This window comes from Oncorhynchus mykiss, chromosome 24, assembly GCF_013265735.2.
Source record: "Oncorhynchus mykiss isolate Arlee chromosome 24, USDA_OmykA_1.1, whole genome shotgun sequence".
NCBI classification, from domain to species: domain Eukaryota; kingdom Metazoa; phylum Chordata; class Actinopteri; order Salmoniformes; family Salmonidae; genus Oncorhynchus; species Oncorhynchus mykiss.
In genome coordinates this window covers 24,991,231-25,017,736 of record NC_048588.1, presented here as the reverse complement: position 1 = coordinate 25,017,736, position 26,506 = coordinate 24,991,231, and the positions used below count along the sequence as shown (strand labels likewise).

Below are 26,506 nucleotides of genomic sequence, written 5' to 3'. Positions count from 1 at the left end.
AAATGTCAGGAATTTTGAAAAACCGAGTTTAAATGTATTTGGCTAAGGTGTATGTAAACTTCTGACTTCAACTGTAAATAAAGGTTAAATAAATACATCCAATAAATACAAATCCCCCAATGTAAACGATGCACATTTAATTTTGTTGTCCCCCACACCATAGCTTTAAGCTTCAACAGAAAAATAGTTCTGGTTTGAAAGATATTTGTTATATATACCCATTTGCCTTTGCAATAAAACAGTGCACAGTAAGAGAGAAATATATAAATGGTTGTAAATGAGAGTGGAAAACGGTTACAAATGAAGGGGAGGTGCCATTTTATCACCTTGGTAACTGTGATGACGTTTGACAAAAAAACTCTGCCACACAGATAGACCTCACCTCCCCAGTGAAAGAAAATATGCCATCAAGTCTACTCTTCAGCCATTGTATTTCAACGGTGTGCTTGTAACACAGTCATTTCGTGGATTTCAATATACGCAGATTTTAGCCATCCAGTTGAATTGAACAAAACCTAGTCTGCACACGGATTTTAAAGAAGATAATTTCTAAAATAATTGTTTTTTTTTTAGGGCTCACGAGATATTACATTTGCAGCAGGCTACGTGCGCGACGTGCACAGCATTCCAGACGTCGGAATCCAGCTTTCTCTCTGGCTAATTATAACGCTACTTTGTTTATTTTCCACAAAACTTTTGCTATTAAACCAATAGTCTTTTCTCTACGGATCCGGTTTCTATTTAGATGGCAAGCTTCCCTAATTCTGTAAACGAAAATGAAATAGGTAGGTTGAGATCCTTTTCACTATCCTGCTCTGTGTTTGGGGTGGAGGGGTTGCAAACGTTAATGTTCATCTCGCTATCTAAGATACATTAACCTAGATAGCTAGCCAGCTACTATGTTACATCTTTCATCTCGGTGACGTCATAGGCAGTCTTACTATATGTTCTATTGTAGGTCATGTCGTTCCTTCCATAGCATATATCCTATTTACTAGACTAGCGACTCACACACTACAGTCACATATTCACCATACACCCGCGGCTTATACTAGGTGCCACCACACCAAAGACAATATGGTAGAAACTCTGTATCCACACATCGCGCGAGCAGTCGGCACACTTTGTTTCTCAAGTCATTCGGTGGTGGAGGCGACGGCGGTAAACTACGTTTCTGAAGTATGACTCTTTAGTCGGGGAAGCGCACTGATTTATCAGATAGCTATTGTATAAAATTGATGTTTTGTTGCAACACCTCTATTGCGTAATACATTAATGTGATATATGATGTCTCATTTATATTCCAACCGAATGTTTGTTACCCACTTAAAATAAGTTGGGCTAATAATAAATAAATACAATAGTGTGTTTTGTTGCAACACTGCGTAATAAATCAAAGTGATATGTCTCGTTTAGCTACTTGGTCAACCATATCTTTATGATACACTTATTTTAAATGGGTATTTGGGCTAATAATATGTTGTGTTTTATAGCCAACTTCATTATCATTGATTTACATGTAATGGGATGTCAAATAACAAAACAGTATTGACTCTCAGAATCTCTCAGTAAAGTTACTTTTAAGCATCAATTCTGACATTGAACGTTCATATCCAGCTACACCAGAGGTTTCTGTTTAGGGTGGTGGAACCAGCCTGATCTGTGTTCGCCTTTAGAAATAGATTGATGAATGCAGCGACCAGGCTGGTGAAATAGAATGATGAAAGCAGTGATCAGGCTGGTTCCACCAGGCAGAGGTCAGTTGGCCCCGAAGCATCTTTTCTACACTATCATTCAGATGTTGCTCACAAGCACCATGTCAACGTGGTATTTGTGCTATTGTTCCCGTGCTGACCTCTTGTTTCTGTTTTTAGGTAAGGCTAAGTTCATTGGTGAACTCTTAGTGCCTGTTGCTCCCTTTGACCAGAAGTCTGGGCGAGAGACCTGGACTGTAGCCTTTGCACCTGATGGTTCCTACTTCGCTTGGTCTCAAGGGCATCGCATTGTGACGCTCGTTCCCTGGTCAAAATGCCTGAAGAATTTGTAAGTACCTGTACTAGGCCTAACCACGTTCTTGGTCAGTACAATTGTGATCAGAAAGTAACAGGTTAGGCCCTACTTCAGAGGTCTGTTTACATTTTGAGGGAGGCCTACAGAAGCAACTATTCCTTTTGAGTTTTGAAATTCAACAGTTTAACATATCTGAATAGCCTAACTAATTTGTCTGTGCAATGAATGCACTGACTGGCGTGGAGTCCTATTTGGCAGTAGAGAGCAGGGGAGCAAGAGAGACAGTGAATGTGGCATGTGCTGGTGTGTTGCTGGTGCCCACTGGGTATTCATTTGGCGGCTGCCGTGCCTGTTTCATTGTCTGGTGTTTTATGGCCCTTTCAGCGCTCCTCCATTCTTACTTTAACAGGTCGCACGGCACACTTCCAAAGGCTTCAACAAGAATTAAGCACAAATACTGCATTTACAACAGCCTCCTGTCAGGCCAGTGGTGGCGCTCCTTCTCTGACCACTGGAGCTGCGTCAGCCAGGCTACGCTGGCCTGTTACTCAACTTAAAAAGGAAGTAGGCTGTAGCCCCCCCACTGGTACTGTATATAAATAAATAAAAATCCCCCACAGTAAAATAAAGATAAATCATTGAATGAGTACGTTTGTCCAAGCTTTTGACTGGTACTGTATTTTTATACATTGTTGCATCATTCCTGTCTCCTAATGTTTCTTACAATATGCTCTTTTGTTTTGCTTGAATATCTTGATGGTGTTCTGTAATAGATTCTGCTATTTTTAAAGCAGCAGCTGATTGTTGATAACGTAGAGTGGACTTTCATTATTGAGGAGTTCTTGGTAAACCAAGTTAGAGGAAAGGAGACACTGCTTCTTGTTATTCAGAAGTGGATATATACTCAAGGGCCTTGTGTTATCTTAGCCTATAATGTTAGCACGTTAGAAAAGCTTCTGTAAAGTGCAGTCAAACTTTTCTTGTCTTTGGCAAGAGAAAGCAACACACAGCAGCTTAGGGTTTTATTACTGTATCCTTATGTTGTAAAATAATGTAAGGTTTACTGCCATGAAGTCAACTACTTGGTGTCAGGCTGTAAACCCTTCTGTAAACAATGACACATCAAATCAATACTAAAGGAAGGCTGAGGGCTATAAATGCACTTTTACATTATTTCAGGGCTACAGCCTACTTCCTTTTTATGTCGAGTAACAGGCCAGGGTAGCCTGGCTGACGTGGCTCACGTGGTCAGAGGGAGCTCCGACCCTGGTCTGGACAGGAGGCTGTTGTAAAATGCAGTATTTGTGCTTCATTCTTGCTGAGCTTTGATTGGTTCTCTGATGTGTTTTTTTTTCATGGGGGGTTGAGACTTCACATTGTTTGAGTTTGAAAATCCAACAGTTGTATTGGAAGTGCAGTGCTCAGGGGCTGTATGTGGCTCACCATGTGGGTGTTTGAGTGAGAAAGACCGAAGATAACTAATTATTTAAAAAACACAGCCTTCATTATCGAGGCATCATGCTGACATCAAAATAGTCTATCCAGACTCTAAAGTCAGGAGGACTTCGAGTTAGGTGTCAGTCAGACTAAGACCTAGGTGCATCCAATCTGATTTTCTAATATCCACAACATTCTATAACACCACAGAACTGAAAATTAATTCTAGATTCTGACAGTCCAAATTGTTGTTTACAATTCTAGTTGAGTTCTTGGGCTCGTTCTAGAATATTCTAGTAGTTGTAGTTCATTACTTGTGCTATCCTTCCCTGTGAGGAGGAAACAGTGCAGTGTGCTGTGGAGCAAGCTGCCAAGGACACGTGGCATGTATTATCAGTTGCCTTTCTGCAGAGCTGGCTCTTTTTCCACACAATAAAGCCTTGTGACCTCCCCAGAACCTTTTCAACTTGTCTTAGCAAAAAGAGCTTATTGTATAGTAGACATGTTGTAGTACACTGTTTGGTATTACCTATTGGATGTTGTTGTGGTTAGCTAGGCAAGTCCTGTCTAGTGGAGAGAGATTGTTATAACAACTAGGGATGCACGATATATCGGTGAACATATCGGTATTGGCCGATATTAGCTAAAAATGCCAACATCGGTATTGGCCCGATGTCTAGTTTAACGCTGATGGGCAAAACCGATGTCAAAGCTGATGTGCATACCTATATAACGTAGGTAGATGATGTAATGACGCCACATAAAACGTTGCGCTACACGTGCAACACAGCATTCCTGACCTAGCCCACAATGTCTGTTGTGTGGCTCGAGCAGGCATTTGAAGGAGTAAGGAAATTTCAGCGAGGCAACTCAAAGCCGAAATCCATTAACGGCAAGATAATGGAATTCATTGCCCTTGACAATGAATGAGTGATATTGGCTTTCGCCGACTGGTCGAGCACCGGTACACACTACCAAGTGTGCTATTTTTCAGATGTTGCCCTCTCGGAGTTACACAGTAATAGCGTCACTGCTATTAGCTTCACGACTGACATGTGGACCAGCGATATCAGCCCTATGAGCATGCTAAGTCTGACAGCAAAGTGGGTCATCGAGGATTTCGTACTGAGGAAAGTTGTATCTGAGAAGCTTTATGTGCGTATGTAAAAAAAAAAAAAAAAATCAGCTCATGAAACATGGGACCAACACTTTACATCTTGCGTTTATATCTTTTCTAACGCCACCGATTCTGTCGCATAACAGTGGAGTGCGCATGCCCATTCTGACTTTGTCAATGCTAAGCTAACCAGTTAGCTAGCGTGCGGCATTAGTGCTGACTATTTTCTATGGAGTGAAGATGGCCCATTTTCCTGATGAGTTGGATGTTTTTACAGGCCCACATTGGCGTATGAAACAGTTGCCATTGACAACAGTTTGCCCCTGCAACAAAACGGCCCACACAGGCTGTGAACAAGCAATTCGGTGACATTCTCTCTTTACCCTGTCGCCACCATGCTCAATGTTATATACAAGGACCGCTACTGTGATGTAGACAAGAAACAAGGTTTACATGAAATGTACATACACAGCTGGACATGACGGAAACGGACACAGTGACAGTGCGCTCCGAGGAAGAGGCTACGGACAGAGCTGAAACTTCACTGCTTGACATATATGATGAAATCCTGGATGAGAATGAAACAAATGAATAACGAAACAGCACAGCAAGTAAGTGAAAGAAATAGGTTTTGATTATGTTTTACTGGTAATGGGGACCTATGTGAATGCCAACAAAATAACTTGTTGGTGTGTGTAACCTTTTATTTAACTAGGCAAGTCAGTTAAGAACAAGTTCTTATTTCCAATGACTGCCTACCCCGGCCGAACCCGGACAACGCTGGGCCAATTGTGCACTGCCCTATGGGACTCCCAATCACGACCGGTTGTGGTACAGCCTGGATTCGAACCAGGGACTGTAGGGATGCCTCTTGCACTGCGATGCAGTGCCTGAGACCGACGTGTGTGTGTGTGTGTGTGAACGATTTAACTGTACTAGAATGCTGCAATATTTTGATTTTGTTGCAGCAAGAGAGGAGAAGCCTGTCTCACATAAGTATGTAGAATGAAAGGTAATTAATGTCTTCGCTGCCATCTCGCTGAGTTGTGGGTATTCTCTGCTGCTGAACAGCCAGAATGTGGAAAGGCACATCTCATTAAAATGAGTGTCCCGCATTCTTTTTATTCTCGCCAAATTTGAGCAGCAGTCCCATTGGTACAGAGTCCGATATAACGTCCCATCGTAATCCATGTCCCGTTATGTAGGCCTACTTGTTCAGAACACAGAACATTGGTCAAAACATTGAATCAAGGCTTAGACCTAGAGGTTCAATAGACTATACATTTGAAAAGGACACCCATGGCTGATTTTGTGGCTCATGGGCCCAGATATCAGTTACTAAGACCTGTTTATGATGACTTCTGTCCTTAGTGGTTACCTGGAGGCCAAATTCCAATAGGGAATAATCATCAGAATATCTTACTTAACAATATGAAACTCATGGACCAAGTTAGCCAACCCTCTCTCACCACATTAGACTGCATGTATCACTCAGTGCTCTCCTCCTGTATGTGCATAATTATTTTAGCTGTTTGGCACCTGGATCTATTGAATTCAGGTGCGTAACATTAAAAAGTAATGTTTCCTACATGTAACTCACGTTTCTCCCTCTCCTTTCCCTCCATTACCCTCATCTCCATTTCTGTCCCTTCTCTTTTTCTGCCCCCATCTCACTCTCCGTCTTTCCTCTTTTTCTATCCCACTCTCCAGTGTTGGGGAAGGCTCCACCGGAGCGGGCCCTCAGCGTTTGTCGCGGCAGAACAGCGAGGGGGGAACAGTGGTGCCAGTGGGCGAGCCCAGGGAGCATACCATCGACTGCGGTGACATCGTGTGGGGCCTGGCCTTTGGCTCGTCTGTGCCAGAGAAGCAGAGTCGCTGCGTCAACATCGAGTGGCACCGTTTCAAGTTCGGTCAGGACCAGCTGCTGCTTGCCACGGGCCTCAACAATGGACGTGTCAAGATCTGGGACGTCTATACTGGTGAGCACCTGATTAAACATGTTTTATTTATTTTACCTTTATTTAACTAGGCAAGTAAGGAGGAATTCTTATTTTCAATGAAAAAAAAAAAATCCAGAAAATCACATTGTAGGATTTTTAATGAATTTATTTGCAAATTATGGTGGAAAATAAGTATTTGGTCAATAACAAAAGTTTATCTCAATACTTTGTTATATACCCTTTGTTGGCAATGACAGAGGTCAAATGTTTTCTGTAAGTCTTCACAAGGTTTTCACACACTGTTGCTGGTATTTTGGCCCATTCCTCCATGCAGATCTCCTCTAGAGCAGTGATGTTTTGGGGCTGTTGCTGGGCAACACGGACTTTCAACTCCCTCCAAAGATTTTCTATGGGGTTGAGATCTGGAGACTGGCTAGGCCACTCCAGGACCTTGAAATGCTTCTTACGAAGCCACTCCTTCGTTGCCCGGGCGGTGTGTTTGGGATCATTGTCATGCTGAAAGACCCAGCCACGTTTCATCTTCAATGCCCTTGCAGATGGAAGGAGGTTTTCACTCAAAATCTCACGATACGTGGCCCCATTCATTCTTTCCTTTACACGGATCAGTCGTCCTGGTCCCTTTGCAGGAAAAACAGCCCCAATGCATGATGTTTCCACCCCCATGCTTCACAGTAGGAATGGTGTTCTTTGGATGCAACTCAGCATTCTTTGTCCTCCAAACACGACGAGTTGAGTTTTTACCAAAAAGTTTTATTTTGGTTTCATCTGACCATATGACATTCTCCCAATCTTCTTCTGGATCATCCAAATGCTCTCTAGCAAACTTCAGACGGGCCTGGATATGTACTGGCTTAAGCAGGGGGACACGTCTGGCACCGCAGGATTTGAGTCCCTGGTGGCGTAGTGTGTTACTGATGGTAGGCTTTGTTACTTTGGTCCCAGCTCTCTGCAGGTCATTCACTAGGTCCCCCCGTGTGGTTCTGGGATTTTTGCTCACCGTTCTTGTGATCATTTTGACCCCACGGGGTGAGATCTTGCGTGGATCCCCAGATCGAGGGAGATTATCAGTGGTCTTGTATGTCTTCCATTTCCTAATAATTGCTCCCACAGTTGATTTCTTCAAACCAAGCTGCTTACCTATTGCAGATTCAGTCTTCCCAGCCTGGTGCAGGTCTACAATTTTGTTTCTGGTGTCCTTTGACAGCTCTTTGGTCTTGGCCATAGTGGAGTTTGGAGTGTGACTGTTTGAGGTTGTCTTTTATATTGATAACAAGTTCAAACAGGTGCCATTAATACAGGTAACGAGTGGAGGACAAAGGAGCCTCTTAAAGAAGAAGTTACAGGTCTGTGAGAGCCAGAAATCTTGCTTGTTTGTAGATGACCAAATACTTATTTTCCACCACAATTTGCAAATAAATTCATAAAAAATCCTACAATGTGATTTTCTGGATTTTTTTTCTTCTCATTTTGTCATAGTTGAAGTTAACCTATGATGAAAATTACAGGCCTCTCTCATCTTTTTAAGTGGGAGAACTTGCACAATTGGTGGCTGACTAAATACTTTATTGCCCCACTGTATGTGAAAGGGAGCAAACAAGGGGAGAGGATATGTCTTGGGTAGAGCTCAACTGGTGGTACCTCGTGTCCTAAATGGAATGTATTGAATTTTTTTCAGCAGCGGTGTCAAATTGAGCTTTTGGGGGCTTTCAGGCAGGTTCCTTTTTGCTGGGTGGGGTCAGGCACACCTGTGATATATATTTTTTTGCATGATTATGAGAAGGTCGCTTCTGGTGACTTTTAAAAGGACATTACACGATTTAAATAAATTTAGTATAATTTCCAATTCAAAAGCGTTACAACCTTTTGCCCAATTGAGCTGTATAGCAGCTTTAAATAAATAGGCTGGAGAATGGGGTTGACCATCTGCATTTACCCAATTGAAGAACCACAAAAGATTCTGAATGCGTTCAGTTATACAAATGTACGTTGTAACTTGGAACTCCAGGGTTTTATATGGATCAAAATTGGGCTTAGTATTTAGAGGTCCTTATCTTTTTTTCTGTTTTAAAGGGAATTTCCTGCAATTATACACAATGTGTCATGGTGCAGAGAGAGAACATTAAAGTTTTAAAGCTACTTTCCTGCAATTTTACACATTTTGCAATGGTTTATGATGTGTTCTTATGCTATCTAAGTGGCTCAATCATAACAAAATCAATGGGTGCCTCATGCCATGATATTTATTTTGATTTGGGTGATTCTTAGTGCTCAAACCTCCATAATAGGTCCATTTTCTTTTCTACATACTTTTTGTAGTGGCGGCAACGAATATAGGGGGAAAACACTGGCTCTGGATATATGTTTGATTGCTGTGACATCAACAGTTGCCCAGATGCAGGATTATTAGGTACTCTTTTTAGTAGCCAATCATTAAAGAGAGTAGATTTATCCCAGTCGGGTTACATAAGCCTTCCTGATGCACACAGGGCTATAATATGAGTTTTTCTAAAAGTGCCAAGAGAATGCTCATTGTTCTGTTCCAGAAATGAAACAAGGTCACCATGCCATTCTGCCCATCTCATCATCTACCCACCCACCTCTAGCTGGCATCCTGTTTTATGGTCTTGTTAGGTTCTAAATGAACCTATTAAAACTCACGGACGATTAGTAAAGTTTAAACCAAGTTTATTCACCCATTGGTTCATACAGCTGCATAAGACAAATGCATATTTCCACCAGTGGTAGTATATAAACTCAGCAAAAAAAGAAACATCCCTTTTTCAGGACCCTATCTGTCAAAGTTAATTTGTAAAAATCTAAATAACATCACAGATCTTCATTGTAAAGGGTTTAAACACTGTTTCCCATGCTTGTTCAATGAACCATAAACAATTCATGAACATGCACCTGTGGAAAAGTCTATAAGACACTAACAGCTTACAGACGGTAGGCAATTAAGGTCATAGTTATGAAAATGTAGGACACTAAAGAGGCCTTTCGACTGACTCTGAAAAACACAAAGAAAGATGACCAGGGTCCCTGCTCATCTGCGTGAACGTGCCTTAGGCATGCTGCAAGGAGGCATGAGGACTGCAGATGTGGCCAGGGCAATAAATTGCAATGTCCGTACTGTGAGACGCCTAAGACAGCGCTACAGGGAGACAGGACGGACAGCTGATCATCCTCACAGTGGCAGACCACACCTGCACAGGATCGGTACATCTGAACACCACACCTGCGGGACAGGTACAGAATGGCAACAACAACTGCCCGAGTTACACCAGGAACGCACAATCCCTCCACCAGTGCTCAGACTGTCCGCAATAGGCTGAGAGAGTCTGGACTGAGGGCTTGTAGGCCTGTTGTAAGGCAGGTCCTCACCAGACATCACCGGCAACAACGTGACAAACATGACAATGCCACCAGCCATACTGCACGTTCTGCACGTGATTTCCTGCAAGGCAGCAATGTCAGTGTTCTGCCATGGCCAGTGAAGAGCCCGGATATCAATCCCATTGAGCATATCTGGGACCTGTTGGATAGGAGGATGAGGGCTAGGGCCATTCCCCCCATAAATGTCCGGGAACTTGCAGGTGCCTTGGTGGAAGAGTGGGGTAACATCTCACAGCAAGAACCAGCAAATCTGTTGCAGTCCATGAGGAGGAGATGCACTGCAGTACTTAATGCAACTGGTGGCCACACCAGATACTGACTGTTATTTTTTTATTTTGACCCCCCCGCCCCCCATTGTTTACACATGTTAAGTTTGAGAGGACGTACATTTTTTAGCTGAGTTTATATACCACAATTTGGGTGGAGTCTCCTCCTCTCAAAACATGACATCTTTATTACTAGGTTAAGTGATACGGGCCACAAACTGTTCCTTCTCCCTTAAGCTGACCTGACCTCTACCCCCTTCCTCACTACTCCACAGCTCTCCACCATTATCAGTGACTGCAATCATGTGATTGCCTCTCCTCTACTCAGCACCTCTCAAAGCCCCCTGGCTCCTATCCAACCTTCCCTGACCCCATATACATTCCTCCTACAGATACCCATTAACTTCTGGTGTAGAAACTAAACTATGGCACTCCTCATGCCTCTAGTATAACTGATGATTAACAATATTTAAAGTTTAGAAATCCTACCCATCAGGCTGTGTTGGAGACAGTCAGTGGGTGATATAATGTGTTGACGTTAATTTTAGCCCAGCTGGCTGTCTGCTTGCACCTCCTCTCCTCCCATGTTTTTTACTGACACACCTGAATGATGATGTTTGCCCCGGCCCCTCTCTCCCTGCTGCCAACACAGTGCTGATGTCCCAACCCCGCTAGGCCCCCCTCTCTCCTAGACTCTTTGGTTCTCTCTCCCACTCTTTCTCTCACACACCTACAGTTGAAGTCAGAAGTTTACATACACCTTAGCCAAATACATTTAAACTCGTTTTTTCCCAATTTCTGACATTTAATCAGAGTAAAAATTCCCTGTCTTAGGTCAGTTAGGATCACCACTTTATTTTAAGAATGTGAAATGTCAGAATAATAGTGTAGAGATTTATTTATTTCATCACATTCCCAGTGGGTCAGACGTTTACATACACTCAATTAGTATTTGGTAGCATTGCCTTTAAATTGTCAAACGTTTCGGGTAGCCTTCCACAAGCTTCCCACAATAGGTTGGGTGAATTCTGGCCCATTCCTCCTGACAGAGCTGGTATAACTGAGTTAGGTTTGTAGGCCTCCTTGCTCGCACACACTTTTTCAGTTCTGCCCACAAATTTTCTATGGGATTGAGGTCAGGGCTTTGATGGCCACTCCAATACCTTGACTTTGTTGTCCTTAAGCCATTTTGCCACAACTTTGGAAGTATGCTTGGGGTCATTGTCCATTTGGAAGACCCATTTGCGACCAAGCTTTAACTTCCTGACTGATGTCTTGAGGTGTTGCTTCAATATATCCACATAATTGTCCATCCTCACTTTTGTGAAGTGCACCAGTCCCTCCTGCAGCAAAGCACCCCCACAACATGATGCTGCCACCCCCGTGCTTCATGGATGGGATGGTGTTCTTCGGCTTGCAAGTATCCCCCTTTTTCCTCCAAACATAACGATGGTCATTATGACCAAACAGTTATATTTTTGTTTCATCAGACCAGAGGACATTTCTCCAAAAAGTACGATCTTTGTCCCCATGTGCAGTTGCAAACCGTAGTCTGACGTTTTTTATGGAGGTTTTTGAGCAGTGGTTTCTTCCTTGCTGAGTGGCCTTTCAGGTTATGTAGATACAGATACTTTTGTACCTGTTTCCTCCAGCATCTTCACAAGGTCCTTTGCTGTTGTTCTGGGATTGATTTGCACTTTTTGCACCAAAGTACGTTCATCTCTTGGAGACAGAATGTGTCTCCTTCCTGAGCGGTATGACGACTGCATGGTCCCATGGTGTTTATACTTGCGTATGATTGTTTGTACAGATGAACGTGGTACCTTCAGGCATTTGGAAATGTCTCCCAAGGATGAACTAGACTTGTGGAGGCCTACAATTGTTTTTCTGAGGTCTTGGCTGATTTCTTTTGATTTTCCCATGATGTCAAGCAAAGAGGCACTGAGTTCGAAAATAGGCCTTGAAATACATCTACAGGTACACCTCCAATTGACTCGGATGATGTCAATTGGCCCATCATAAGCTTCTAAAGCCATGACATCATTTTCTGGAATTTTCCAAGCTGTTTAAGGACACAGTCAACTTAGTGTATGTAAACTTCTGACCCACTGGAATTGTGATACAGGGAAATAATCTGTCTGTAAAAATTTTTTCCAAAAAATGACTTGTGTCATGCACAAAGTAGATGTCCTAACCGACTTGCCAAAACTATAGTTTGTTAACCATAAATTTGTGGAGTGGTTGAAAAACGAGTTTTAATGACTCCAACCTAAGTGTATGTAATCTCCTGACTTCAACTGTATTTCACTCCTGGCTCCAGTGATCGCGGGGAATTCTGACATCGATCCAGATCTCCAGTTCACTTTATCAATAACTGATTATTCTGGCTTTGCTTTCTTTATTTCATGGCTGAATATTGCCGCTGGCATTACTTTTGTTAGGATTTGGCTTCAAGTGCAATTAGGGTGTTATTGTAATAACTATTATAATAGATTATTATACCCCAATTTAGAGTTGTCAACTGTTAGCAGACTATTTGAGAATAGCTACTGTAATTGAGTCCCATTCTCCCCTCAATGGAACCAGTGTTTGGACTGAGTATCAGGAAGTAACAAATTGCAGGGTTTAATTCCGGATTACTCTGCTTTCAACTATTGTGTGTCAGTCTACCCAGAGGGTATTCTGAGTCACTCTTACTGTCAACACCAGGACCAGCCTTTGAAATAGAGCTCTCCTGGTCTCCAACTCATCATGTAAAGAAAAGAGCACAGTCAGTGGGACTAGTTGTTACATGAAGAATTCATTTGTGACCGCCCTCTTTCTTTCCCCTCTTAAATATTTATTTTCTATACTCTATCTAACTCTTTTTTTCTGTGCCTCTGTACAAACTGACAGTGCTCTGGTTACTTTTCACATGGGTGTGGAACCCACACTATTCTACACCCCACACCCCATAAAGCAAATTGCAGCTCTGTGGCATTTTAATCCACAAATCATGACAAATTCCCCAAGGCTGTGTACACAGAGGTGGTGGAGTTGACCTACAGTAACTCGTCTGTGCTGTGTATCTCATTAGCTTTATTATTAACTCTGGGGTTGTTTGCCTTTACAGGAAAGCTGTTGCTGAATCTCATGGACCATACAGATATAGTGCGAGACCTGACTTTCGCCCCTGATGGCAGCCTCATGCTAGTCTCGGCATCCAGAGACAAAACCCTGAGGGTCTGGGACCTGAAAGATGACGGTAAGAACACTGAGCCCTGAGGAACACCTTTTTATCTTCTTGGAACTGAAACCATTTTCCATGCTTGTTAACATAGTTATTGTTTTTGTTAGAGATTTGTACAGCTGTGCCAGCAAGCCACACTGATGTGTTGAGGTCAAGATTATTATGATTCATGCAGATGTCGTTTTTGTGTGTTTGCCTTATACACATCCACACGAAGCTGAAGAAGTAGGGAGTATGTGATAAGTTGCTTTTGTTCCAGTGGAATGAGCTACTGCTTCTGGCGGTTCCACCTTGAAAGGCCCCTCACCCCCTGCATGCGTTCTAAGCTCACATGAGCAGAGAATGTTCAAATTGGGCCCAAGTCCAAGGTCTCCTGAACAAAAGTCTAGAGGAAGGCATAGCCATGGCATGGTCTGACCTAGTTTCTCCTCTATTGGCTAACACATCTATTTTATCTGTGAATTTGACACAATCAACATATCCAAACGCAAGCAGTAGGAGCCTAGTCTCCAGAGCTTAATTGGAAAAACCTACATTTTACTTTCTAAGTCCATTAATTAAAATAGCCCAGTTATCCCTATTGAAATCTTGCAGACAATCCTATAAACCTTGGAAACATCATCAGCAGACATTTGTACTGTTACTTCATCACAATAATAATTTCTTTAAAGCAAAAAGTTTGTGCATTTTTTCGTCACATGTACATGTCATAACAACCTGTGATGCTGTGTTGTAGGCAACATGGTGAAAGTGTTGCGGGGTCATCAGAACTGGGTCTATTGCAGCGCATTCTCACCAGACTCCTCAGTCCTCTGCTCTGTCGGAGCCAGTAAATCAGTACGTACACCTGTTCCCCTTTCTCTCCCTTTTGAGATGAACTGCTTCTCTGTGTGCTATTGCTTGTCTAGTTATGCTCAATGACCTACCAATGAAACACTCCCACCTTCCCCTCAACTGAATCTTGACCGTTATGCTTGGAGTCATGACTAGTTCAACAACCCTGCCTGTAGTTCGGTTTGGATTGGTTTGAAATAGCTTTGGTAATGTAATATGCATGTAGACTAAACAAATGATCACACACTTTTTTGTAATAGTTCCGGTATTTATCCTCCATCTACAATCCAGCTCACAATCTAAACGGTTAATTTGATGCTTTAGAATGTGGGATGCAGATTGCTATGCTTTATTTAATGACCTTTGAACCTCAATGCAGACCAAAATCATTCAAAGAAATGTTCTAAATATTTTTGGATTTCCCTTTTTGATAAAATCTACCTGGTATTTAGTAAAGAGTATGCAAGAAGAAAAATGAGATGGTTAGCTAAGTGGCGTAGTCCTCAAAATGGCTGCCCAGCCAGTGCGGGATTGGACCCAATGACTTCAGTCACAGATGTACACTTTGCAAGAACCTCATTAACATGCTAGTAGTTAGTTACTGTAGCCAGTTCCACCCTTCTTGTGCAGGGTGCAGCTAGATTGTTGTTAGGCTGTGTGTCCATAAGTGTCTTGCTTTCCCTGTCACAGGTGGCAGGTGTGTGAGTGTTTTTGAAGGGAGGGAGCGCCGCGCTGACATAAAGCAGCCGGTGCAGACGGCTGGCTGGTGGCACCAGTGCCACTACTACTGCCGGGCTGGGACGCACTGTGCCTCTGCCCAGGGGGCAGGGCAGCCTTGCACCTACCTGACCGCAAGGTCTCCCGTACGTAGGTGCTGCTGTCTCCATGTTTGTCTACCTCCGCTGTCGCAGTTCCTCCTTTTATATCAGTTCTAAAACAGTGATTTTAAAACTGCAGTAAAGTAAATACTTCCCACCCACATGGTCCCTTACCCCTCTCCTTCACCTCCTACTGTCCCTCCCTCCCTATCTCACCTCGCCCCCCACTCCCAAATGTACTTCATTAGAAACCCTACCTATTGTAGCATACCTTAACTGACATTTTGTTAGTTGAGGAGTTTTTGTCAGTTCACTGTCAGTCTCGCCCTCCCACAGTCTCTAACTTGTATGAATGACATTGTTATGATTATTTATGTCTCTCCATAATGAGGAGGTTAACATCAGTTAATTTTAGTTTGATATCCTTAGTTCTCCATTATCCTCCTAACTTCTCTCCCTGGGCCCATGTTTAAGGGCCAGTCAGCACGCCCGTCTCTATTGTGGCTGCCCCGCTCAGCCCCTTTAGTAATGGAGTTAGTGTGCAGGGGTCAGGTCATTGTTGGCGTAAATGAGAATTGAAAGGACTCTTTGTGGCTCTGCAGACTGCCGTCATCCCCATAAATGTCTGCCTTTGTCCCAAACACTCCACCAAAATGAACATGGACTATGTTGGAGTTGAAAAAAACATGAAGTAAGTTAGTGAATTCCCTGTTGCCTCATAATTGGCCAAAGGGCAGTATTTTCCTCACGGAAATGTCCCATTTTGATTAGCATTTGCATATTTATTTGTTAAAACAGAGAAAACAAACCTAACGGTCAATCATTTTCTGTGACTATAGTGGGAGAGGAAGAACAGTCTCTCATACAGAATGACTGGAAACCAAAACACATACTCGTCATAGTACAAAAAACAAAACTGCTAATACATTCAAACTGAACTCTAAATTGCTTGAACAGAAATTTTATAGAGAACTGAGCCTCATTAAAAATGCCACAGAAAACAAAGGAGGCAACTGTAACTGTCTGCCATTTTGGAGCAGATTTTCCAGTCACTGGCAGCTGGCTGTCTTATAAACTGTGGAGTGGTGTAGCTTGCCTAAAATGCAGGCAGTAGCCTCATGCGTTGGATTCCTTTCATTTCACACTAACGCTAGAGGAGGGAGTAGGAGAACATTTTGAACTGAAGTAGCACCCAGAAACCATTGACTTGTTTGTGGAATGGCATTTTATCTACTTTAGCTGAAATGTTGCACTTTTGCTCAAGTGCAATGTTTGCAGAACTCCTTGTGACGTTTTCAATAGGCCTATACAATCGTGTTTTGGTTCTAAAAGTTACAAGTTCAACATCACTGTTAAAGCCTCTCTAGAATTGGAGTTTAATTAGATTTGCTCTGTTCTGGTCAGTTTAAAGTTTTAACAAACAACAAGGCATGTTCCTCTTGCGCATGCCTTACATTGCTCTGGAGCAAAGGAACGTTCAAGGCTTTATGGCTGACTGTTGAAAACCGTGTGCACATGTTGCAAATGTGTGTCCAAAGGCGTCAACCTTTTGGCCATCAAATGTTTTTTTTCTCTTGCAGTATGTCTCTTCGTAGGCTTCCACCGGAGGTGCGAGTCTTTTGTAATCACAGTGAACTAGAACTCTGAAAGGGGAAACCAGTGGAGTAACATTATGTTACCTTAAGTTACTACTTGTTTTATTTTCTTATTTTTCTATGGACTTAAAAATGTTTATATTGAGAACGTTGTAATTGGATATTAATGTTTAAATGCTAGCCTACGTCAAGAAAACTACAATTTATATGGAGCACTATTTTAGCAGCTATGTTAAGAAATCAGATGTGCAGTGACATGCATTTTGTTACATAACATAGAATTGATGCTTGAGTAGCATGAGATTTATTTTGTGCAGTGTTTGGTCTGTAGTTCAACACAAGCCATAAAATGACACTGAGCATACAAAGTTTTTTTCTGTTTATTTCTTGTTTTATTTTTGTTGCTTAATTTAACTACTTGTAATTTACATTACATCTGTTTTGACATTTTATGTCAGAGGTTTTTAGGTTAAGTGTTTTAAGTTGTTTAAAATGCTTGTCCCTGCATAGTGTTATTCCATTGGCTCTAACATGAACCTCTTCCTTCTGTAGGTGTTCCTTTGGGATATGGATAAATATTCCCTGATCCGGAAGCTGGAGGGTCACCATAATGACGTGGTGTCCTGTGAGTTCTCTCCTGATGGCGCCTTGCTCGCCACCGCTTCCTACGACACCCGCGTCATCATCTGGGACCCCCATGTGGGCACTGTGCTGCTGGAGCTAGCGTAAGTCACAGACACCAGGAACTAGGGCAAAGCAATGACACAATGATGTTGTTAAGACCTTGTTGAAGTTTTCTTATCTCTGTGTTTTTCTCTCCTTCAGGCACCTGTTCCCTCCCCCCTCGCCCATCTTTGCAGGAGGGGCCAACGATCGCTGGGTACGTTCCGTAGCATTCTGTCATGACGGGCGTCACATCGCCAGCATCACTGACGACAGGTAAGGAACAAAGGCTGAGACCTGTGTCTGGTGCATCAGAAGGGTCCAATAAGGAAAAGCTCAGCTTTAAAAATGTTTGAGATTCTTATGGCTACTTGATCCTCTCTCTAAGGCGTTCTCTTCTACCACACGTGTAGAGCGTGGCTGGTGTAGATTTGTAAGTTTGTGTTGGCCATAGCTGCTTCACCAAGCTCACTTGCGCTGTCACACTTCACATTGTACATGGTAAACTGCGTGCCCTCTGCTGATGAAAAAGTCTTAGTTTGCTGCAGTAGCAGAGCGCTGTGAAGCAGAGGGAGAGAGAGAGAGAGGGAGTCACGGCTCTTAATGGGGTCTGAGTGAGAACAGAGCTGTTGCAGCCAGGCAGGGCCCCCTTTGGGAATGGGTCACATGACGGCCATTAATCAACCGCTGACGCCTTGCTTCCTTCTCTCCTTAGCCCTTCCCTTCGTTGGTTAGGCTGCAAAGTGTTTACCAGTGTGAAGGCAGTGCTAGAGGGAGAGGAGGAACAAGTCTCACAAAATGGCGGGGACAAAAAAAATTCTCAGCCACATCTGCCAAGATTAGTTTGTCAGATAGGATGAGGATAAAACATTTTGAATTTGAACAGTTACATTTGATTTAATAGTGAAAATAAACCCTTTTAAACATTTTGAAGCGGAACAATATGAATCCTACATTCTTTCAGCCAGCTTGTTTTGGCTCTAATGCAGTTCCCATGTGATCTGTGTCAGCTGTGTCTGACCAGCGTCTATCTCTCCCTCTTTATTTTGTCCTTCTCTCTCTTCTACACACCCACTAACTCATTCTGTCCATCCCTCTCTCCCCAGAATGGTGCGTTTCTGGACCATTGATGAGAAGTCTCCCAAGACCATCGCTCCCCTCATTAATGGCCTCTGTTGTGCCTTTTCCATTGATGGGAGTGTCTTAGCAGCTGGGTGAGGCGCACACACACTCCTACACACCTACCTACACCTCTCCAGACACACACACACCTAACTACACTTCTCCAGACACACACTCCCACACACCTAACTACACCTCTCCAGACACACACTCCCACACACCTAACTACACCTCTCCAGACACACACTCCCACACACCTAACTACACCTCTCCAGACACACACTCCCACACACCTACCTACACCACTCCAGACACACACACACACCTACCTACACCTCTCCCCACACACACTCCTACACACCAACCTACAGCACTCCACACACACACACCTAACTACACCTCTCCACACACACACTCCTACACACCAACCTACACCTCTCCACACACTCCTACACACCTACCTGCACCTCTCCACACACTCCTACACACCTACCTGCACCTCTCCACACACACACACACACACCTCCACACACACACACTTCTACACACCTACCTACACCACTCCACAAACACACACACACACACCTAAATACACCTCTCCCCACACACACACACACACACACACACACACTCCTACACACCAACCTACAGCACGCCACACACACACCTAACTACACCTCTCCACACACACACACACACACACACACTCCTACACACCAACCTACACCACTCCACACACACACACCTAACTACACTTCTCCACACACACACACTCCTACACACCTACCTGCACCTCTCCCCACACACACACACAACTACACACCTAACTACACCTCTCCACACACACACTCCTACACACCAACCTACAGCACGCCACACACACACCTAACTACACCTCTCCACACACACACTCCTACACACCAACCTACACCACTCCACACACACACACCTAACTACACTTCTCCACACACACACACTCCTACACACCTACCTACATCTCTCCACACACACACACCTACACACCTACCTACACCACTCCACACACACACACACCTACCTACACCTTTCCACACACACACTCCTACACACCTACCTGCACCTCTCCCCACACACACACTCCTACACACCTAACTACACCTCTCCACACACACACTCCTACACACCAACCTACACCTCTCCACACACTCCTACACACCAACCTACACCTCTCCACACACCTACCTGCACCTCTCCACACACACACCTCTCCACACACACACACACTTCTACACACCTACCTACACCTCTCCACACACACACACACACACACACCTCTCCACACACACACACACACTTCTACACACCTACCTACACCACTCCACACACACACCTACCTACACCTCTCCACACACACTTCTACACACCTACCTGCACCTCTTCTCACACACACACACACACACACACACCTAACTACACCTCTCCACACACACTCCTACACACCTACCTGCACCTCTCCCCACACACACACTCCTACACACCTAACTACACCTCTCCACACACACACTCCTACACACCAACCTACACCTCTCCACACACTCCTACACACCAACCTACACCTCTCCACACACCTACCTGCACCTCTCCACACACACACCTCTCCACACACACACACACTTCTACACACCTACCTACACCTCTCCACACACACACACACACACCTCTCCACACACACACACACACTTCTACACACCTACCTACACCACTCCACACACACACCTAACTACACCTCTCCACACACACTCCTACACACCTACCTGCACCTCTCCACACACACACACACACACACACACACACCTACCTACACCTCTCCACACACACACCCACACTCATACACACCTCTCCACACACATACACTTCTACACACCTACCTACACTTCTCCACACACACACACACACACACACACACACACACACACACACACACACACACACACACACCTACCTACACCTCTCCCCACACACACACACACACACACACACACACACACACACACACACACACCTACCTACACCTCTACACACACACACACACCTACCTACACCTCTACACACACACACACACCTACCTGCACCTCTACACACACACACACACCTACCTGCACCTCTACACACACACCTACCTGCACCTCTACACACACACCTACCTGCACCTCTACACACACACACACCTACCTACACCTCTACACACACACACACCTACCTACATCTCTACACACACACACACCTACCTACACCTCTCCACACACACACACCTACCTACACCTCTCCACACACACACACACCTACCTACACACCTCTCCACACACTCCTACCTACACACCTTCCTACACCTCTCCACACACACCTAACTACACACACACACACACACACCTACACACACACACACACACACACACACACTCCTACACACCTACAGTTGAAGTCAGAAGATTACATACACTTAGGTTGGAGTCATTAAAACTCGTTTTTCAACCACTCCACAAATTTCTTGTTAACAAACTATAGTTTGGCAAGTCATGTGACAAAAATTGTTTACAGACAGATGATTTCACTTATAATTCACTGTATCACAATTCCAGTGGGTCAGAAGTTTACATGCACTAAGTTGACTGTGTCCTTCAACAGATTTGAAAATTCCAGAAAATTGTGTCATGGCTTTAGAAGCTTCTGATAGGCTAATTTATATAATTTGAGTCAATTGGAGGTGTACCTGTGGATGTATTTCAATGCCTTCCTTCAAACGCAGCCAAGACCTCAGGAAATAAAATTGTAGACCTCCACAAGTCTAGTTCATCCTTGGGAGAAATTTCCAAACACCTGAAGGTACCACGTTCATCTGTACAAACAATAGTACGCAAGTATAAACACCATGGGACCACGCAGCCATCATACCGCTCAGGAAGGAAACGCGTTCTGTCTCTAAGAGATGAACGTACTTTTGTGCAAATCAATCCCAGAACAACTGCAAAGGACCTTGTGAAGATGCTGGAGGAAACAGGTACAAAAGTAATCTATATCTACATAACCTGAAAGGCCACTCAGCAAGGAAGAAACCACTGCTCCAAAACCTCCATTAAAAAACGTCAGACTACCGTTTGCAACTGCACATGGGGACAAAGATCGTACTTTTTGGAGAAATGTCCTCTGGTCTGATGAAACAAAAATATAACTGTTTGGTCATAACAATTTCATCGTTATGTTTTGAGGAAAAAGGGGGATGCTTGCAAGCCGAAGAACACCATCCCATCCGTGAAGCACGGGGGTGGCAGCATCATGTTGGTGGGGGTGCTTTGCTGCAGGAGGGACTGGTGCACTTCACAAAATAGATGGCATCATGAGGATGGAAATTTAGGTGGATATATTGAAGCAACACCTCAAGACATCAGTCAGGAGGTCAAAGCTTGGTCGCAAATGGGTCTTCCAAATGGACAATGACCCCAAGCATACTTCCAAGTTGTGGCAAAATGAGCCCTGACCTCAATCCCATAGAAAATGTGTGAGCAGAACTGAAAAATCGTGTGCGAGCAAGAAGACCTACAAACCTGACTCAATTACACCAGCTTTGTCAGGAGGAATGGGACAGAACTCACCCAACTCATTGTGGGAAGCTTTTGGAAGGCTACCCGAAACGTTTGACTCAAGTTAAACAATTTAAAGGCAATGCTACCAAATACTAATTGAGTGTATGTAAACTTCTGACCCACTGGGAATGTGATGAAAGAAATACAATTTCAAATAAATCATTCTCTCTACTATTATTCTGACATTTCACATTCTTAAAATAATGTGGTGATCCTAACTGACCTAAGACATGGAATTTTTACTCTGATTAAATGTCAGGAATTGTGAAAAACTGAGTTTAAATACTGTACCTACACCTCTGCGTGCGCCCGCACACACTCCTACACACCTACCTACACCTCTCCACACACACACACACACCTGCTTACACCTCTCAACACACACACACACACTCCTACACACCTACCTACACCTCTCCACACACACACACCTGCTTACACCTCTCAACACACACACACACACACACACACTCCTACACACCTACCTACACCTCTCCACACACACCCATACAGTCCATTTAGGTGCTCGGGGGGATTAATCCTGTTTGAATTGCACACACCCTAGTCTATAGGCAAGTGGCAGGTGATCAATCAAGACTGTGTACTGCCAGAAACTGGTTTTCCAGCTTTTTTGCATGCTGTAGGAAGTGCAGCGGCTCCTATATGTTAATGGTTATCCAGGAGCCTGGGTGTATCTTACAATGATGATTCAACCAGTTCTGTTAGGTAGACCATGGCTACCTAGTACCTACCTTTCAGTGCTGTTGTGAGGGATAGATTGACATGGGAATAACTTTCTCTCGCCCCGTTTCTCTCTCAGATCTCGAGACGGCAGCGTGCATTTCTGGGCGTGCCCAAAGGGCATTGCCAGCCTGCAGCACCTGTGTCGCATGGCACTACGACGGGTCATGTCCACCCAGCAGGTGCAGAAGCTGCCCATCCCGCCCCGCATACGCTCCTACCTGTCTTACCAAGATCTCTAGCCCTTCACCCTCACCGCTCAACACCGCACGCTGGAAACCAATGAATATTACCTTCCTAGAAAAAACACCCAGGATAAAGAAGACAACAAAAGAGAAAAACTTGATTTACAGACTAACACCCCCATGCTCTTCTGTGGCAAGGCAGCTTCTTTTTCTATGTATTTATTTTTGTTGGTTTACTTTCGTTTGTGCAAGCCACGGTGTCCCTCAGGGAGTGTGCTTGAATGGTTAAGTTATTTCAGTGGCCTGTCTCTCTGCTTAAGATGGCCTTACCATATCAGTCACCTCTGGATAGTTCTGCATTCTTCCTGCAATAGAGACTTGTTCTCTGTAGATAATTGGCCGCTTTTAGATTTTCGATGCTCCCTAACTGTCTAGCTTAGATTTCGAATGCTTGTTAGAAAGCTGGGCAAATCGAGGAGACTATAAAAGTAGGGGTCCATTATCCTTTCTACAATTTCCATTTGGTTTTGGTAATTTCAATATCTATTGAGATCGTTTTCCCTTTCCCTAAATACCTTTTTTTATTTATTTATTTAAAAAATAGTCAAACCATCTGCGGGTCGGCTTGAATGCACTCGCGGGCTGGATCCGGTGTTTAACATCACTGGAGTAAGTGAATGACTGCTGATAAGATTTAGTGTAGTGCCCTCCCAATGTTTTCTGCTACCCTAGATCTCCCCAGGTCTTAACCCTCACTCACTTGCTGCCCCAGCTCCTCAATGGGCTTTTCTTTCCACACTTCCATCCTCACTCATGTCCAGGAGGGAAATGAGGGCCTGTAGCCTTCACTGTCTCACATCTCACTCCAAAATAATAGCGACCCATGGCCTGACCTGTTTTGCTTCTCATAATATGTATATTTTTTACCTGTAAAAAAAACAAAATCTTTATAGACAATTGTGTGCAAGTATGTGTGTGTATATACACAATATATTATAAATACCTATTATTATACCAGTATATGAATGTATCAGAGGGCGTAGTATGTTTTTTACTGCTGTTTTCTTTTTGAATAATAGACTGTTGAAAACGGGTTTTTCCCTCTGTACATAGTTTTCGCTCGTTTTAATGTGAAGACCTGTAAATTAATGAATGAATGAGACGATCTCTTATTGTAGAGATCAGGGTGTATGTAGTCTGTGCTCCTTCAGAATCGGTGAGACGGAGACTGTGAAAGTGTGGATTATAGTGTGCCCTAGGACTTATTCAAAAACACAGAAAAAGCCTAAAAGGCGGTTGCCATCCGTATTAATGACGGTCTGAAACCCATTTTCTATCCTGTGCTATGCTGCGCAACTCTAAAGTGGTGTTTCTAAGTGTAAGAAATAACCTATAGGGGAGAGCTATACAACATCTTCTGAAAATAAGTATTTACAGTTGCCATCTGTAGCATGGGCTCTTTATTGATTGTGTCATACATGACTGGCAGGTTTTTGAAGGCAGACATTTGATAGTAAATATTTAATTGGAGGGAAAAATGAATTATTTTCAGACAGAATGTTGAGAAGAGCCAAATGCAATAGTATTAATGGTCTACTTTTTGTATTTTGTCTTATGTTGACCTAGGTAGTGGATACAGGCCTGCTGTTAATCAATCTTGGAAATACGTTTTCTGTCTGTCAATGGTTGATGCCAAAGGTCTCTCTTTCTCTCTCGGTTTATAGCCTGTGCTCTTGTCAGTCAGTGACTTTTCTCTCTCATGGCTAAAACGTCTAACTATTGTGCATCTGTGAATTTGATTTGATTTATCCTGTTAGTAAAGCCATAAGGCTGTTGTCTTCAGTAACCGGTTGGGTTGGTGTGTTTAGTAAAGCCTTTGCTGATTAGATCTAGAGCCAGTGAATGAATCCAAGAGCTGGGTTCTCACCAGTGTTGGGGAGTAGTAAACTACATGTAGTTCAACTAGTAATTTAACTACATTTTGCATAAGCTTGGTGGTTACTTAATTCAATCTCGGTTGTTTTTTTTAATGTAGTTAATACATGTTTTTGCCATGTAGTGGTGTAGCTAACTAAAACTATGGGTGAAGTAGGCAATCATTTCCTAAATGTTTGGGCATCAAACCTGCCAAATTCTCAATTGGAACATTAGATTTAGTGTTTAATAGGCTAAATTACACATTTTGTTTAACATACTGTATGACCCCAAAGTGATCTTTGCTTGCAATTTATAGTCTGACATTTCAGATTTACATATACTTTTTCACAAAGTAGTTTGGATGTAGTGAACTACTTTTTCAAAGTAACTTTAAGTAAACTATATTTTTCAAAGGGTTAGCTTAACTTCTTTCAGTGTGAAGTAAGTTTACCAAGCTACCAATATCATTACAGAATAGCTTCCCCAAGTGTAAGTAAAATGTTGAATATATCAAATTTAAATTAAATATTTTTCTTTCTTTCTGGTCTGCGTCATGCATGTATTGTTTTTTTGCATTTATAGTTTGAATAAAGCCTTTTTTTGAAAACCAAAAATAAGTCATGTTTTTTTTGTTTTGTCCTTTTCTTGAAGTCTCCAGTCAAGCTTTATCCTGGAACCCACAAGGCAAAAGGAAAAGAGGTCACTTGAGAAACACTGAAGTCTTGTTCACACTGCAGGCCTTAATGCTGAAATAATTTTTTAAATTTCAAATCCATTTTGCAAAAATGACTATCCGAACAGCAAGTTTCAAGTGACCAAATGTGTGTGTTCAGACGACAGTCATTTGGTGACACTGTTAGTTGTCATAGTAATGATGGTGGTGTGTGCAGTGGTGGAGGCTGATTGGTGGTGGTGCTCGTGCTTTCTATTACTCAAGTTATGTAGCAAGCTAAGGTGATAATACCTGCCAAGAACGTTCCCCAGTTACTTTGAATGTTCAAAATCATAGCATACAAACACTTAAATCCTCCGCAAAGTGATCCAACTTTCAAAATGAGTCCTTTCTGGCAAGCCACAGCAGTCAACTAGCTAGGTAGGTAGCTGTTTCTGGCTAGCACATCAGTCAACTAGCTAGGTAGGTAGCTGTTTCTGGCTAGCACAGCAGTCAACTAGCTAGGTAGGTCGCTGTTTCTGGCTAGCCACTACAGTCAACTAGCTAGGTAGATAGCTGATTCTGGCTAGCCACAGCAGTCAACTAGCTAGATAGCTGATTCTGGCTAGCCACAGCAGTCAACTAGCTAGGTAGATAGCTGATTCTGGCTAGCCACAGCAGTCAACTAGCTAGGTAGGTAGCTGATTCTGGCTAGCCACAGCAGTCAACCAGCTAGGTAGGTAGCTGATTCTGGCTAGCCACAGCAGTCAACTAGCTAGGTAGGTAGCTGATTCTGGCTAGCCACAGCAGTCAACTAGCTAGGTAGGTAGCTGTTTCTGGCTAGCCACAGCAGTCAACTAGCTAGGTAGATAGCTGATTCTGGCTAGCCACAGCAGTCAACTAGCTAGGTAGGTAGCTGATTCTGGCTAGCCACAACAGTCAACTA

General features: G+C 43.3%; 1 protein-coding gene across 1 annotated transcript; it reads left to right on the top strand.

The window, feature by feature from the left end:
• Positions 1–369: 369 nt before the first annotated feature.
• LOC110504058 (WD repeat and SOCS box-containing protein 1) lies at positions 370–25,529 on the top strand. Its single transcript, XM_036961148.1, has 9 exons — positions 370–785; positions 1,875–2,043; positions 6,275–6,543; positions 13,297–13,428; positions 14,150–14,250; positions 17,213–17,385; positions 17,486–17,599; positions 18,430–18,537; positions 22,886–25,529. Exons 1-9 carry the CDS (start codon positions 746–748, stop codon positions 23,046–23,048), a joined length of 1,269 nt encoding a protein of 422 aa, XP_036817043.1. The 5' UTR covers positions 370–745; the 3' UTR covers positions 23,049–25,529.
• Positions 25,530–26,506: the final 977 nt, after the last annotated feature.